The 16,808-nt window shown below is 42.8% G+C and overlaps 1 protein-coding gene across 2 annotated transcripts; it reads right to left on the bottom strand.

Moving 5' to 3' along the window:
• Nucleotides 1-225: 225 nt before the first annotated feature.
• On the bottom strand, nucleotides 226-11,889 carry LOC129071588 (translational activator of cytochrome c oxidase 1). 2 transcript variants are annotated; one of them, XM_054574909.1, is made up of 6 exons: nucleotides 11,323-11,889; nucleotides 10,910-11,016; nucleotides 5,172-5,299; nucleotides 4,512-4,689; nucleotides 4,019-4,175; nucleotides 226-3,394 (listed from the first exon to the last, which is right to left on the bottom strand). In XM_054574909.1, the coding sequence occupies exons 1-6, from the start codon at nucleotides 11,600-11,602 to the stop codon at nucleotides 3,300-3,302; spliced, it is 945 nt and encodes a 314-aa protein (XP_054430884.1). In that variant the 5' UTR covers nucleotides 11,603-11,889; the 3' UTR covers nucleotides 226-3,299. The 2 variants fall into 2 exon arrangements, with proteins under 2 accessions (XP_054430884.1, XP_054430885.1); XM_054574910.1 differs by having other exon boundaries at nucleotides 226-4,175; nucleotides 11,323-11,886.
• Nucleotides 11,890-16,808: the final 4,919 nt, after the last annotated feature.

Here is a 16,808-nt window from a genome sequence, read left to right as displayed (position 1 = left end):
TCTGGGAGTTCCGTTGATGGCCAGGGCCGAAAACAGTAAGTGGCAAAGCCAGAAAGTTTCTTGGGGGGCGAAAAAACCCAAAACTTTTTTTCCTGGTTATAAAAGCAATACAGGCTTTTTGTATTAAAACTGGGGGCAGGGGGGAATCCCAACTCTGAAATAATATTATCTTTACCTAGATATACAAAGTTGCACAAAAATGGCCTTGTATTGTTTTATGGTGTGCTTACATTTTATTATAAATGTTTTCCCGTGCCAATGAATATTGTTCCAAAACAATTGTACTGGCTGCATGGTATTTCAAAATAGAGAGTGACCGTAGTTAATTTACCCAAACCCCATTGTTCAAACATTTTGTATGCCCAGATCTTCAGATTCCAAGTCCACCACAATAAGGGCTCTCTTTTTGTCCCAAGTGCCATGAAATGAGATGTCAGGATAATCTTCCTCAGGTGCGATTTTCAACTGTCAACTAAAAACCTTGAGTGGTGGCTTTGCTGTAGGTGTCAGGTCTCAAGAATTACCTCAGACTCCTATATTTACACCCCCACCTCAATATTTATCAGTCCTCTTGTCCTGTTTTCTCAAACTTTTAAGACTGTCATTTTCCCTCCTGATTAGATCCCTGCCCAATTTATTGTAGTTCCTTAATTATAATAATCTCTTTTTTTCTGTGAAGGAAAGAGAGTATAGGGAAAAGAAAATTAATATCAGTCATTTGCTATATGCCAGATATATCCTCTCATTCAGTCTTCCTAATAATTATGAGGTCAGTAATACTATTGGCATTTAAATGATGAAAATGAAGCTCAGAGAACTTAAGTACCGTGTACAAGTGGTAGAGTCAGGATTCATACCAGGTATATCTGATATCCAAAGCTATGTTTTTGCACTAGGCCAGTATTTCTCAACTTTTTTTTTTTTTAATCACATCAACTTAATTAAATTTAAATTCTTTCTGATTAGAGAGATTAAAGATTAAGGAATAAGGTTTTGTCAAGGAGGGTTGAGCTTTGAAATAACACACCATCGTATTATCTAAGTTTATTTTTACCTATTAAGAATCTCTTTTCACCCAGAATAAAACACAAACTATCACCCCTTTGGGGATATCACTGTGTTGAGAATGAGTATCATATATTTTTGCTGGAGGTCATAATCTGCCAATATGAAGCTCAAATCTAACCCTTGATTTTATTGGCCTGAGATAAATATTTTTAAAAAGACACATTTGTGCCAGTAGAAATGAGGTACCTACTTCATAGCCTGTTTCCAAAGACCTATTCAGCAGCTTCTCTTGGACTACCATAGCACCTAGTATTTCCTTCTTCAAAGCACTTGTCCTACTCTATTATATGTAGTTGCCTTTAAGTAAACATCAAGGCAGAAACTTATTCAAGTGAGCATGCCTAGCATCTTTCATAGCATTTAAAAAAATGTTTGTTGAATAACTAAGTGAATCTCAAATGGGGATATTAGCAAATAGAAAGTAAACTTCCACAAGTGTATACTTTTACCCATGTATTTTATCTCTTTCTATGCCGTTTCTCTGCTCACTCTTCATTTCCCCCTAAGAAGCCTTCCAGCTGGGCCATGCCTTCTCAACTCTGTTCCCCTGGTTTTACACTGAATAGATGTCCCTGGTTAAGCATCTGAGCCATATCTGAATCCAAGAATCATGAGCTGTCCCTCGTGCTAGGGCATCAGAAAGTGCTGGTCCCATTAGACAGCCCAGTCACACACCAGCTATACACTTATCTTTTTTGATTTCAAGACATGCTGTCTTCCTAGTTGGACAATAAAGTGACTAGTTTTTTGTTTTTGTTTTTAAATGTTTCCCCTGATCCTGACTGGTGTGGTTCAGTTGGTTGGGCATTCTTCTGCAAAGCAAAAGGTTGCCAGTTCAATTGCCAGTTAGGGCACATGCTTGGGTTGTGGGTTGGATCCAATATGAGAGGCAGCTAATTGATGTTTCTCTCTCACACCGATGTCTCTCTCCCTCTTTTTCTCCCTCCCTTCTTCCTCTCTGAAAATCAATCAATCAATCAATCAATAATAAAATCCCCCCAAAAATGCTTCCCCTGATAAAATACATGATTATAGAAAATAAAACTGTTATAACATCACCGTCTAGAGATAACCAGTTTTGACATTTTCGTACAATTCCTTTTAGTCTCTTTTAAAAAGACCTTTTTCAATGGTATGATGCGTATTTTAAAATTTGGACCACACAATACATATAATTTGCACCTCTGTTTTCCATTTAACATTATATTGTAAATATTTTTTGACATAAAATATTCTTTGAAAAAGAACATCTAGTGGCAGAATAACTCATACCTTTCTTAGGTGAGTATTCAGTTAAATAGTTATTTAACTAACCTATGTACCTAAGGATCTCTTTAACAGATCTAGAGGCAGAACAAGTCCAAGTTAGGTTTCATTTCTGCCTTTCCCATATTAGCTGCAGGCAAGACTCTAAGGCACCACCAGAGGTCAGTGCAGAGCCATCTAGTATGCCCTGATGTAAGAAAATAGGTTACACAAGAATCCACATTAACAAATTCTATCTATTAGCCTTGGCTGGTGTGGCTCAGTGGATGGAGTGCCAGCCTGCGAACTGAAAAGGTTGCCAGTTCAATTCCCAGTCAGGGCACACGCCTGGGTTGTGGGACAGGTCCCCAGTAGCATATGTGCAAGAGGCAGCCAATCGACCTCTCTCACATCAATGCTTCTCTCCCTCACCTCCCTCCACTTATAAGTAGCTGAACAGCAGGGATCAAAAAGCCACTCCAGGCTTGATATGCTTGATGGACTCCAGCACAGGTGGTTGGCACTCCTGGTCTCTCCAAACCCAGAAGTGACTCTTAGAAGCAAAAGGCACCAAGGGCTCTACTTTCAACCTGACCAGCCTTCACTCTTCTCTTCTCATTTCCTCTCCACTTCCCAGTACCCCATCATCTGACATCAGGGACAAAGAGGAGCTAGGGCTGGGCATTCTGGAAACCAAGCAGCTTTCAACACCAGTTTGATATGACCTTTTCTGAGAGTAGTCTAATCTGCTGACTGGTTCGCTCTGACAAATCTCAGAAAACACAGGAGCCTGGGCAAAGCAAGGCCTGGGAGTCTGTCATTGGCACTTGATTTCCTCTGGGCCAGAGCCATAAGATCCCTTGCAAAAGAAGGGCACAGAAGCCACATAAAGGATGCATGCACAGCAGCTTGCACTGCCCTGAGACAACTCCAGAGGAGAGCAGTCCTGTGTCTTCCCCCTGAGGTCCTATGTCTTAGGGTAGGATCTAACACAGCGCACCACTTGAACAGCTAGTGCTCTTGGTAAGTAGTTCCTGGTACGTTCTTGGCTGGAGTAGAGTTTCTGGTGTTTGATAAATACCTGTTGGATGGATGAATGGCAGGTTTAGGCCATTAGACCAGCATTAAAGCACAGAGTAACCTGGAAAGAGCTACATTTCTATAGTCAATCAAAAAACATAAACAACAGTCCTGGGATTGGACTAGTGGAACTAGGCCTATATTCTTGAAAGGAAGTCAAGAAGGTCCCAACAGCTGGACCCAAACCCAGGAAAACTCAAGCGCCAAAGAACAACAATGCAGCAACTGAGATCAATCACTGTTATTACTTAAGAGTTTAGTACATGGGCCCTCACAGCACCTACCATCCCTGGAAGGACCAACCTCCTGAGACCACAGTTTAACCAGCTGACTAGCCCCACTCTGCATTCAGGAGGGAGTGAGGGGACTCATCCAGGAGGGCTGTGACACACCCACAGAGCTGACAAAGAGGCCCAAGAGAAGTACAGGGATCCCTGTGTCTACAAAGCTTCAGGACTTCCGCATCTAAACCTGCTAGGCTTAGAAGACCTGTTTCAGGTTTGGAAGACACTGCCGAAGCCTGTGCTCTGGAACAAGCTGCCAGTTGCCTAGGAAGGAGCTGGAGGGCACGTACAGTCTGCTTATTCAATGTTATCATAGACCTGGATCACGTCCTCATGGTTACCAAGAGCCTGGATGAGATGCGCCGCCTGCTCCAGGTCAGGGTCAGCCAGCCGCACCATTGTGTTAGGGATGAACTCTAATGTACAGGACACAGGACACAAGCCCAGGGAGTCCAGCTTCTTCCTTACTTGATGCAGTGAAGAGGCATCACAAATAAACTAGGGACAAAGCAAAGTTAGGAGATGAGGAGCCAGAAGATAATAGGACAAAGCTGGTCAAAACATTACAAAACCTGAATGGAACTACTTTGCGTATCACTGGGTTTAAGCTCTTCGCTGGCAGAGATATCATTTTCAATTGTTTTGAATCATTCCCATAGTCCTTAGTAGAGTAACGTCCTACCCAGTATTCACTTAATAAATGTTTGTGCAGCATATGAAATCTTTTATCTTGCTTGTACCTCAGGTATAGGAGAGAAACTGAGAGAGGTATGCCTTTATGCATCTATTAGTGCCCTCTCAGGAGTCCACCAAACACTATGACCTCATACTCACTTTAAAAATGCTTCTTTCCTCTTCGTCTTCAGTTTCCTTGACATCCTCAGCTCCTGCTTCAATCGCCAGCTCCAGGGCACGCTCTAGGTTCACTTCTTTCTTCTCTCTGTCCTCTACTCCAACCACGATCACCCCTTTTCTGTCAAAGGAGTGGCGAGCTCCTTCAGCCATCATTCCTCTGATGGGAAAGGAAATAAGCCAGAACAAATGTCTTCAGACACTCAGCCTCCACACCACACTGCACAGCACTGTCTCCCACCCAGCCTCTGAAATATATACACAGAGCAGCCCTCTTTCTGAAGATGCAGCTACCACTGGGCAAGGGAATAATCCAAATATATCCTCTATTTTCTGCCCTGATTTGACTTTGCGCATCAGTCGCTATGCCACTGAGATTCCAGTCCCAGGGGTACATTTGAAGACCTAGACATTATAAGGATACAGATGGGATAATGGGACCGAAGAGCCCCCTTCTACACTTATGAAAAAGTCTTTTGGATCCTGCCTAGTGCAGAACACATTAAAGGAGAGTAAATTTCCCCATTTAGATTCTGCTAAGGTTGAAGTATGTGTAAAATTTGAACCACCACCAGAAAGGACAGTACTTTCAGAATCAGAAACTACATGTTCCATCCCTTTCCACTCTCCCCACATACCTACCCATTTTTGTTCAGGATGTGTTTGATGTCCGAATGGCACTTCGAGCCACTGTTAGATAATGCCTCAATGAGCAGAGATGAGCCACCAGGGCCTCGACCCTCATACAACAAATAAATGCCCTTGGTTTTCTGTAAGAACAAGATAAGCACGTTTTCTTGTCTCCCAATTTCCCCTCTGCATGCCAGCCCAGAGCCACAGGCCCACCACCATAAAGTTGACTCCATGGGATGGACTCTTTGGGCTGGAGCCCAAGCTCTCAAGTCTTTATTTTTGTATCAAGTCTCAAGTCTCCTCAAACAGGAGGCCTGTGGGACCAACTTTTAAGGTAATTGGAAGCACTGCCCCTTACCTTGGAAGGGAGTCTGTTTCTCTGGTCCTGGAACAATCAATTAACCATTTCCCAGCTTTGTTTCTCCCCTCCCCAGCCAAATTCCACACCCACCTCACCCCCCCAATCACTCCCACCAGGACTCATCCTCCTACACACTAACCCTTATGAAATCCACCTGTGCTCCTACCCCTGGGTTGCTGAGTACTGCTGCACAAAATTGGATACCTATGCCTTTTCATAAGAGCCACTGAAAATAGCATCACCTCAAAAATTCAAACAATCAATCGAAAACTATAATGACCAACTCATCTGGACCTCCCATGCTACCTTGCCCATGAATCTGATCTTTACCACTTTCTTCTTTTTGGAATTTAACTTAAACCCATTTCATTTATTAAGACTTGTTGAAACTCTCCCAAAACATAATTTTTAGTATATTTTGTTGATTTTGCTATTAGTTTTCCCATTTTTTCTCCCCTTTATTCCCCTCCATTCTGCACTTCTATCCCACCAGCATTTCCCCCCACCTTAGTTCATGTCCATGAGCCATACATATAAGTTCTTAGGCTCTCCATTTCCTACACTATTCTTAACCTCAAGAGGAGAAAAGGAAGAGCAAGAAATTAAACCTCAAGAGGTTAAGAATAGTGTAGGAAATGGAGAGCCTAAGAACTTATATGTTCTACCTACCATTTATGCTTCTTATTCCCTGTATCTTTCCCCCATTCTGTCTCCTCCCCCTCCCCACTGATAACCCTCCATGTGATCTCCATTCCTGTGATTCTGTTCCTGTTCAAGTTGTGTGTTTAGTCTGTTGTTGTTTTTTTACGTTCAGTTGTTGATAGTTTTAAGTTTGTTGTCATCTTACTGTTCAGTTTTGATCTTTTTCTTAGATAAGTCCCTTTAACATTTCATATAATAAGAGCTTGGTGATGATGAACTCCTTTAATTTGACCTTATCTCAGAAGCACTTTATCTTCCCTTCCATTCTAAATGACAGGTTAGCTGGATGCAGTAATCTTGGATGTAGGTCCCTGCCTTTTATGACTTTGACTACTTGCCAGCCCCTTCTTGCTTCCAAGGTTTCTTTTGAGAAATCAGCTGATAGTCTTATGGGAACTCCTTGGAGGTAGCTGTTTCCTTTTCTCTTGCTGCTTTCAAGAGTCTCTCCTTATCTTTAATCTCAGGTAATGTAATTATGATGCACTTTGGTGTGTGCTTCCTTGAGTCCAACTTCTTTGGGACTCTCTAAGCTTCCTGGAAGTCTATTTCCTTCATCATATTGGGGAAGTTTTCTTTCATTATTTTTTCAAGTAACTTTTTAATTTCTTGCTCTTCCTCTTCTCCTTCTGGCATCTCTATGATTCAGATGCTGGAACATTTAAAGTTGTTTCGGAGGTTCCTAAGACTCTCATTTTCTTTGAATTTCTGTTTCTTTATTCTGTTCTGGTTGAATGGTTATTTCTTCCTTCTGCTCCAAATCATTGATTAGAGTCCTGGTTTCCTTCCCTTCACTGCTGGTCCCCTGTATATTTTTCTTAATTTCACTTTGCATAGCCTTCACTTTTTCCTCTATTTTGCGACCATATTCTACCATTTCTGTGAGCATCCTCCTCACCAGTGTTTTGAGCTGTGCATTTAATAGGTTGGCTATCTCTTCGTTGCTTAGTTCTTTTTTTGGAGTTTTGATCTGTTCTTTCATTTGGGCCATATTTCTTTGTCTCAGCACACGCGTTACATTGTAAGCATGGAGCCTTAGGTATTAGCCAGGGTGGGGCAACTCACATGGCTGCATTGTGGCGCTGTATGTGAGGGAGGGGTCAGAGAGGGAGCAATGCCACTTGCTTGGCTCTCTTGGCTGGCTTTCAATCAATTCCCCTGCTACCCACAAACAAATGGGCCCTTCTAGCGCTGATTCTTGGGTGTGCGGGCTTGTGTATTCTAGGACTCTGTGGGTCTCTCCAATGAACCCTTCTGTGAGGCTGGTAGTTTCTTCCACCACCACAACCCCCACAGATTTTTACAGCCAGAGGCATTGAGGCTTTCTTTTCTGGTGCTGGAACCTTGGGTTGCACCATATGTCTTGCTCCCCTGTTGTTCCTCCTAGCATATCCACATGCAAACGTGGGACCACCAGCCTCCATCTCACCCACCTAGTCCTCCAGCCGCCACCTTGCTGAATGTCCTCTCCGCCCAACTGCCCATCTCCGCCCCTCCTACCAGTCTGAATGAATGTTTCTTCTTTAACTCCTTGGTTGTTGGACTTACCTACAGTTAGATTTTCTGGCAATTTTGGTTGTTTTCTTGTTTTTAAATTTTTTATTGTCCTCCTTTTGGTTCTGCGAGGAGGCAAAGTGTATCTACCTATGCCTCCATCTTGGCCAGAAGTTCTGATCTTTATCACTTTCTCTTAGCATCCAAACTGCTGCCTTCCCAGGAACTCCCAACTAATAACTTCTCCCTTCCTCTTTTACAAAAGAAATAAAGGACTACCAGGTGAGAGAAAATCCTCTGATTCCACCACCTTATCTATACCACAGCCAACATGAAGGCAGTATGTATGAGAGTGTATAGGCTCTGGAGTCTGACTGTTTTCAATTCTGTCATTTTTTGTGCGATTTGGTGAAATCGCTTAATCTTTCTGTGTCTATGTTTCCACTTAAGAGTGTTCAGAGGATTCAGTGAGATAATGCATGCAGATTTCTTATCAAAGCACTTAACCTGGAGTAAGCACTCAACTATTAGTTATTAAGACAATTATTACTTCAAGACTTCCAGTCAAGATGGCAACATAAGTAAACACAGCTCATGTCCTTGCACAACCGCATCAAAATTACAACTAAAATGTAGAACAACCATCACTCAGAACAATCAGAAATCAAGTTGAATGGAAGCCTGACCACTATGGAATTAAAGAAACTACATTCATCCAGACTAGTAGGAGGGGTGGAGATGCTGAACGGGCTGGTCCCACATTCATGTGTGGTGGATAAAAATTCGGGAGGGATATCTTGGGAGCAAGGAGTTCCAGCCCCACACCAGGCCCCTAGCCCAGTGTTCCAGGGCCAGGAAGATAAGTCCTTATAACTTTTGGCTGCAAAAACCAGCAGGGATTAAGTCAACAGAAGAAACGTCTGGAGTCTCAAGTAGTTCCTCTTAAAGAACCCACACACAAACCTACTCAGACTCACCCCTTCTCAGCTCCAGCACCAACGTAGCAGCTTGAAAGGCACCAGTGAGATACAGAGAGGAACTGAAGTGTCAGGCATCAAGGCAGGAACTGGGGGACAGCTTTCTCCCAGACAGAAAGGGGGGTAGAAGCCATTGTCCCTTTACTGAACCCTCCCCCAACAGAGCAACAGAGCTGGCACACGGGTGCCATATCTGAGACTCCATCAACCTGGTTAACACTGTTTGCCCTGCCCTGGAGATCTGCTGAGACTCTGCCCCACCCAACTTATGGACCCCCCCACCCAAGATATGAATGGCTGGTATTGGCTCATGATTCACAACCTCCTAAATCCGATCAAACAAGCAAGAGCTGGCTTCAGTAAGCCCCCAGCCCCTGTACCTCTTGCTAAGTGGTCCCAGGCTTGGCACTAGCAGCAGCCAGCCTAGATTCACAGCTTGGCTTTGCGTGGGAATCTCCAAGCCCAGCACAAATAGCAGCCATCTCAGATTGCTTTACAGCTCAGGCAGGGTGCCCCAGGCAAAACACAGGTGGAGGTTCTCCTCGGCCTGCACCGCCAGGGAAATCGCAGGGCCAATGCACCCAGTGGACAGCTACAGACAACGTCGGAGCACCACCACCCTGCCCCGGCACAGCTGATCCTCCACAGAGGACATAGGTTGGTGGTCAGTGGTCACACCCAGTCCTTGCAGCTGACTGGCCTGGGTAAATCCCTCCCATTGACCTGCCAATGACAACTAAGGCTGAACTAGAAAAGGAGGGTGTACTCAGACCACACAAAGGGCACACCTCGAGTACCCAGCTTGGGTGATAGGTGAGGCTGTGCCACTGGACTCCACAGGCACCTATTCCATTAGATTATGCTACCAAGACACAGAGTCAAAGCAGCTCTACCTAATACATAGAAATAAACACAGGGAGGCTGCCAAAACCAGGAGACAAAGAAAAATGGCCCAAATGAAAGAACAGATCAAAACCCCGGAAAAAGAGCTAAACAAAATGGAGATAAGCAATCTATCGGATGCAGAGTTCATAACACTAGTTACAAGGATGCTCAAGGAACTTAGTGAGGACCTCAGCGGCATAAAAAAGACCCAGTCAGAAATGAAGGATACACTAATTGAAATAATGAACAATTTACAGGGAAACAATGGTAGAATGGATGAAGCCAAGAATCAGATCAATGATTTGGAACATAAGGAAGCAAAAGCAACCATTCAGAATAAGAACAAAAAGAATCCAAAAAATGAGGATAGTGTAAACAGCCTTAGACAACTTTAAGAAGTCCAACATTCACCTCATAAGGGTGCCAGAAGGAGAAGAGAAAGAGCAAGAAACTGGACATCTACCTGAAAAAATAGTGAGAGAAAACTTCCCTAACTTGGTGAAGGAAATAGACATGTAAGTCTAGGAAGCGCAGTCCCAAACAAGATAGATGCAAAGAGGCCCAATCCAAAACACTTTATTACTAAAAGGCCAACGATTAAAGATAAAGACTCTTAAAAGCAAGCGAAAAGTAGTTACTGGAAGGTTGCTGGATGGGAGTGGGTAGAATGGGCAGAATGGATGAAGAGGTAAGGGGATTAAGAAATACAAATAGGTAATTACAGAATAGCCATGGAGATGTAAAGTACAGTATAGGAAATGGAGTAGTCAAAGAACTTATACAAATGACTCATGGACTATGGTGTAGGGATTGCCTGAGGGAGTGCAGAGTGCTGGGTGGAGGGGGGCAATGGGGAAAAATTGGGACAACCGTAATAGCATAATCAATAAAATACAATTTTTTAAAAAATGATTATTACCTCTGAGATCCTTTCCAATTATCCTAGAGGAAGAGGTGTCCCCTCACCTGGGCTCTATCACTACCATACGACCCCTCTCTCTTCCTATTGGTTTTTCTCTTTTGGGTATAAATATCAGAAAAATGAACACTCCTCAATCTAACAGTTGGGCCTTCCCCACATTCCTTCTGCCTCATCTCCTGACTCAGCTGAGCAGTCCTAGGCTCTGTGGTTCTGCACATTGTCTATTCATCCTATGCTTGATTGTGATCCCATAACCAATGGCCAAGAAGAGCCACCAATAGGCTGTGAATTGAAGATGTCAATCATAGTGCTACCCTTCTCTCTGATAATTTAAGGAGTGTTTGGTGGCCTTTCAGACATGGACTCTGTAGGGGTTCTGATCAATAACAAGGTCAAGTTGAGGACACACCTCCATTTTCAGCGACGCCTCAATCGTTGACTTGGGCATGTGCTTTTGCCGACACACCTCTAAGATGTGGGCCAGCTGGCTGTTGAACTCAGGGTTGGGTCCTCCTTCTGAGATAAGAAAAGAGTGAGCAAAGTCATCTCATTTCATTTTTTCCAGACCTACACCCCCTCATTACCCCAATGAGTGGCAAGTCATCACTTTGTTCTGGGTTAGTTTAGAACACTTTATCCATTGTTTGTATGGAATATGGAGGAGACATATTTTTGAAAAGTTTTTAACTCGCTCTGTCCTTAAGAAATGAAGGGCTGGGGATCGGGGTGGGCACTGGCCCACCTCCCGGAGGCAAACAAGGCAAATGAGGCCTTGCCAACAAAGAGGGCAGCGGGGACCAACGGTGAGTGACAGGTTCTCACCTCTAACCGCTAGGCGGATGCTCAAACAAAGCTTGGAGAAGATGCGACTCCTCTCAGTGTCCTTGGGACCCTTGATGTGTCGGACTTTGGACCACTTGTTGTGCCCGGCAGGGGCCGCCGTGGTGAGGTGCAGCGTCCGGCCCAGAGCTGGGCTACAGCCCGGGGGACAACGCTGGGAGCTCGGGGAGACGAACGGAAGAGCCACCCAGACTCTAGGGCCCAGCGCCCGTAAGCGTGGTGCAGCGATCCTGCTCCGGCTGACAACAGCCCAAGCCGCCATCGGCTCCGACCCTGGCCCAAGGTCAGCAAGAACTGAGAAAGGGCGGCGTCCAAAGTCGGCCCGTCCAGTTCCCCGCCGGAACAAACGGGTCCGGAGCCTGAGGTTGCCTCCACCTGTCACCCGTGACTCAAAGGCTCAGGCCCAACAGGAGCAGCCCAAATTCCAGGGAATTGGCGCCGTCCCCGCGAGAGCCGGGAGTGAGTCCTCTCAATGGTGTAACACACTTCCTTTCCCCGGTCCTCTCTGGAAACGCTTCCCCACCGCTCTCAAAATCGGTTCCGCCACTGCAGGTACTCGCTCCTCTGTAGCCCCAGCTCAAGGCCGGGGGATGTGAAGTGATTCCAGGCTCAGTCACTGCCGGTTGCCTGGGGAGCGCAGGACTTTATTTATATGAGAGATATATATGAGAAATATATCTGAGTTATGAAACTGATTCTGCTTCTGAATTGCTTGCCAGCTCTGAGCAGGTCCAGAATGATATTTCATGGTTGCAAAGAAATACGTACTTCAACAACTTCATTTTACAAGAAATCGCTGCCCGGAGTTATGATTTACCTAATCATTTAGTCTCTCTGAACTTCCTCTTCGCTATTTGTAAATAAGGATGCTGCTAGTACTTGCTTTACCAACATAGGAAGGTTAAAAACACAAAATAAGCCCTTGGAGCTTTGAAATAATAAAGTCTTATGTAAATAGCAGAGCAACCATAGTGCTGAAGCCCTCTCAATGCAAGAGATGGACTGAGATTTGGATGAGACACAGGCCATTCTGGAGGAGCATGATCATAAGAGCCTTCTGGAACCAAATTTCCTTCTCCATTTTCTTTCTGCCCTCATCAAAGAGAAAACTGAGGCCATTAGGAGAAGATAGAGAACAAACAAAGTGGCAAGTGCTGAGAAACTTTCTAGTGGCTCCCTATACCATTAAATCCAAAGGACTGGTCTGTTAGATAAAGAGCAGGACAGTGTGAAGTTTAAGCTTGTGGCCTCTGGAGTGTAACCTTGGGCAAGATCCTTTATTTTTCTAGATTTCAGCTTCCTTGCCTGTAGAATAGCCTTGAAAAGACTAAATGGGATAATGGATACAAAGTATATGGGCACAGATTTTACATTAGTTATGATTATGTAAGAACCTCTATAATCTCAGGTCTACTCATTTATTTTTTGTTCTCATGTCCTGACATTATAGTCTGGTTGGAGGGAATTACTCACTGTACTCTGAATACAAGTTATCACCTTTGCTTCTCTCTGTCTTAAGCTCTTTGCCCCAAGACCCAGTTCAGCTGTCACCTCCTGGGTTAAGAGCTTTAAATTTTAAGCTGTAACAGTTCACTTATGAATTATTTTATTACTATTTATTGTCCAAGCTACTTGGGCTCAGCACTCTCTTCTTTGTACTTTGAAGATTAGAAAACACCAGATTGCTCCTAGTACTTCTGATTCCTGTGTTTAGCACAAACCTTTTATTGGTCTGTGTTCCACCTCACTTCATCTGGCTAATTTTTGTTCTTCCTTCAAGATTTGGCTCAGGCATTATTTTGCCCCACCAGAGGAAGACATCCCCAAATTCTCCTTTTGGACTCAGATACCCTACTCTGTGTGCTCACATAACCCTTCATGCCTATCTTACCTTTTTTATATCAAAATGTTTATGCCTGTCTCTGCTACTATGTTAAATTATTTGAGAGCAGGATTGTACTATTGTGCCCAGAACAGTTCTTGTTTTTTAAATAACATCTTTAACATAGAATTCACATATACAAGTCGCCAATTTAAGTGTACATTTCTGAGTGTATTCACAGATTTGTACAGCCATCACAATTTTACATTTTAATTACTCCCAAAAGAAATCCTGTACCCATTAGCAGCCACTCCCTATTTCCCCCCAGTTTTCCAAGTCCTAGGCAATCACCAGGTTATTTCTGTCTCTATGGATTTGCCTATTTTTTTTAATTTTTTAAAAAAATTATTTTTAGAGAGAGAGAGAGGGAGGGAGAGAGAGAGGGAGAGAAACATCAATGTGTGGTTGCCTCTCATGCACCTCCAACCAGGGACCTGGCCTGCAAACCAGTTATGTGCCATGACTGGGAATCGAACCTGCGACCCTTTGGTTTGCAGGCCAGTGCTCAATCCACTGAGCCACACCAGCCAGAGTGGGTTTGCCTATTCTTGACATTTCATATGAATGAAATCATAAAATATGTGGCCCTTTATGACTGGCTTCTTTCACTTAGCATGTTTTGGGGGGGTTCATCCATGTTGTAGCATGCATCAGCACTTCATTCATTTTTATTACCAAATAATAATCCATTGTATGAATATACCACATTTTATTTATCTATTTATCAGTTGATGGACATTTGGGTTGTTTCCACCTTTTGACTATCATCATAAATAATGCTGTTATGACCATTAAGAGTTTTTGTATGGGCATATGTTTTAATTTTTCTTGGGTTTATACCTAGAAATGGAGTTGATAGGTCATATGGTAACTCTACAATGAACCTTTTGAGGAACTACAAGACTGTTTCCTAAAATGGTTGCATCATTTTACATTCCCATAAGCAATGTTTGAGATTTCCATTTTCTCCAAATCCTTGCCAACACTTTTTGATGATAGCTGTTGTCATCCTAGTGGGCATGAAGTGGTATCTCACTGTGGTTTTGATTTGTATTTCTCCAGTGACTAATGATGTTGAGCATCTTTTCATGTGCTTACTAGATATTCATATATAGTATTACTTTCTGTAATTTAAAAATGTATCATACACCTTAAACTAATACAATGAGTCAATTATATTTCAATAAAACAGGAAAAATATATAGTTTAATATGGTACTTTGAGTAGATTTCTAATTAAGGGGATGTATAATCACAAATAAGTACAGAAGTCAAAGCAAAGCAATTGCCCTGGCCCAATCAGCCTAAGTCTATCAGGGCAAACCTATAGTCCAACAGAGTCAGGCTTATTTCACTATATTAACAGTAACACCAGAGCGAGGTAGGGTGTCTCACCAAAGGAAAAGATAGTAATTATAGGATAATGGGGAAGGGTGGAGGTTAGGCAAAATTTCAATGAAATAAAGTCTGATAGGCTCAAAGGAACAGGGAGCTCTATGAAAAGAGGATCAACATCAACTCTAGTCCACAAAGACCCAGGGTTCAGTCTTCTTGGAAACTACAAAGTTAAATGCAGAATGTTGTGCTCAGAAACTCTTGCTCTGAAGCTGTACACCTGGGCTGGAAAGCAAGGCTGCTTCTCTGTCAAAATGACTTAAGATTCTCTTAAGACTGTAAGGCTTCATTCTCACTGATACAATTTCAAACACCTAACTCTCTTAACAGTTTATGATTTTAGAAAACAAAGTTTCTCAGTGAATCAAAAAAGTAGTCTCTCGGAGAAGGGGTTGTTGTGACACTTAAGTTGCAGAGTGTGCTTAGCAGAAATACTGATTCCTGTTAACTTTGCAGCCGCTTTTTTCTGTGTATGTTTGTCTGTGATGAATGGCTGGGAAGATTTTTCTCCTCAGTCTGAGCAAATATTTACTGCCTCAAGATAAATTCACAGGTGACTGAACAATCTCTAGAGGCCTGGTTGTCAGGATCACTGAAACCATTAATTAACAATGGGCCTTGGATGTGAAAGATTGGCTGAAGGCATCATTCTGTTAGATATGAGTATACGTTGTACATACTAATAGCTCTAAACAAGTGAAATGACGCTAGTTATTAGTCCAGATGCTTTGCTAATCTGATGGTGTGGCAGAGGCATTGCTATTGATTCACCGTTTATTTCCTCTTCCTCGGCACATGGGAAGACTATATTTCTTGATCTTCCTTGCAATTAGGTTGGAATCACATGACTAAATTCAGCAGATATGGGCAGAAGTGAGTAAATATTTCCAGGACTATTCTGAAAAACATGCCCACCTTGGAGGCCACAAGTTTTGGATGACATAGCTACAAAAGGAGAATAGCTGAGCAACTTCCAAAGGACTTCATGTAAACCAGAGATTTTCAATCTCTTTCATTTCATGGCACACATAAACTAATTACTAAAATTCTATGGCACACCAAAAAATGTATTTTTTCTGATCTGGTAAAAAAAATTAGGTATAATTTTGATTCATTCACACCAGATGGCTATTGTTGTGTTGGCTGTTGAAATTTTTTTATTTGACAATCTAAGGGAAAAGAGATCAGTGCCCCTGATTAGTCAGGTATTACATTTAAAAATTATTGTGGCACACCAGATGAAATTTGCAGATGTAAGCAAAAAACCAAACTTTTGTTGTGTTCAGTCTCTGAGGGTTTTTTCTTTCCCTGCAGCATAGCCCAGTCTATTGAGATTAATAAAATCAGTGTTACTCTCCCAGCTTTCCTCTTAAAAACCAAAGAGCAGGAATCATGCATTTTCCCCCAAAATACACGTTGTCAGACCACACAGCACAGTTCCAATAGAGTCAGCAGATGATTGTTTTGCCACATAAAACTCCAACTCCCAGAAGACATACTTTCCTTCACAGACCCACTGCCACCCCTGGCTCCATTCTTCTGACAGAATGGCAGACACTTCGTAAATTCTGGCTCACTGAACCATCACAATTCACTTTTCTTTCTTCCCTTAATGGCCCAACAATAAAAATTAATGGAAGGGTGGGGAGTATTCATGCAGGACTCACAAAATTTGGATAGCAGTGGGGACAGGGACTCCTTTTCCATCCTGCCACTTTGGGAAATCTGGCTTGGACATGGAAACTCTAATAATCACATTAGAGCCTGGTGTCTAAACACACAGGATTTGGGAGTTACCATTTCTTTGTCATCCTTCCTCTAGATTACTGAATCCTGATTATTCTGTCTCATAAATCTTTTCAATTGTGACCTATTCTCCTTTCCCACTGCTCCTTAGTATGGGCTTTTATTTTTTTTTCACTTTGACTATTCTAATAGGTGAACTGATTCCATCTCAAACCCCCACCCCCCACTCAGAAGATACTTTCTTCTCTGCTTCCTAAAATGCAATTCTGAGCATGACTTTCCTCTATGTAACATTTCCAGTCTCATACAGGAGTAAGCTCTTATCTTTCTGCCAAGCATAAAAGATTCTGATAAGGCTCCCGCCCACCTCCCTAGCCACATTTCCCACCAGTCCCCATATAAAACCCCACATCAACTTGTAATTATCTGAATATGACCACGCTCTT

The sequence above is a fragment of the Pteronotus mesoamericanus genome, unplaced genomic scaffold, assembly GCF_021234165.1.
Source record: "Pteronotus mesoamericanus isolate MK-2021 breed Mesoamerican mustached bat unplaced genomic scaffold, CSHL_Meso_final contig_269, whole genome shotgun sequence".
Classification (NCBI taxonomy): domain Eukaryota; kingdom Metazoa; phylum Chordata; class Mammalia; order Chiroptera; family Mormoopidae; genus Pteronotus; species Pteronotus mesoamericanus.
This window is presented reverse-complemented; position numbering and strand designations above follow the sequence as displayed.

Bases quoted from the DNA above. Each gene is read 5' to 3' on its own strand.
- LOC129071588 (XM_054574909.1), bottom strand. From the start codon at position 11,602: ATGGCGGCTTGGGCTGTTGTCAGCCGGAGCAGGATCGCTGCACCACGC. The intron at 4,176-4,511 runs GTGAGTATGAGG...CTTTGTCCCTAG, and splicing joins AGGAAAGAAGCATTTTTAAA to TTTATTTGTGATGCCTCTTC. The intron at 3,395-4,018 runs GTAACCATGAGG...TCCATCCAACAG, and splicing joins GCATCTCATCCAGGCTCTTG to GTATTTATCAAACACCAGAA.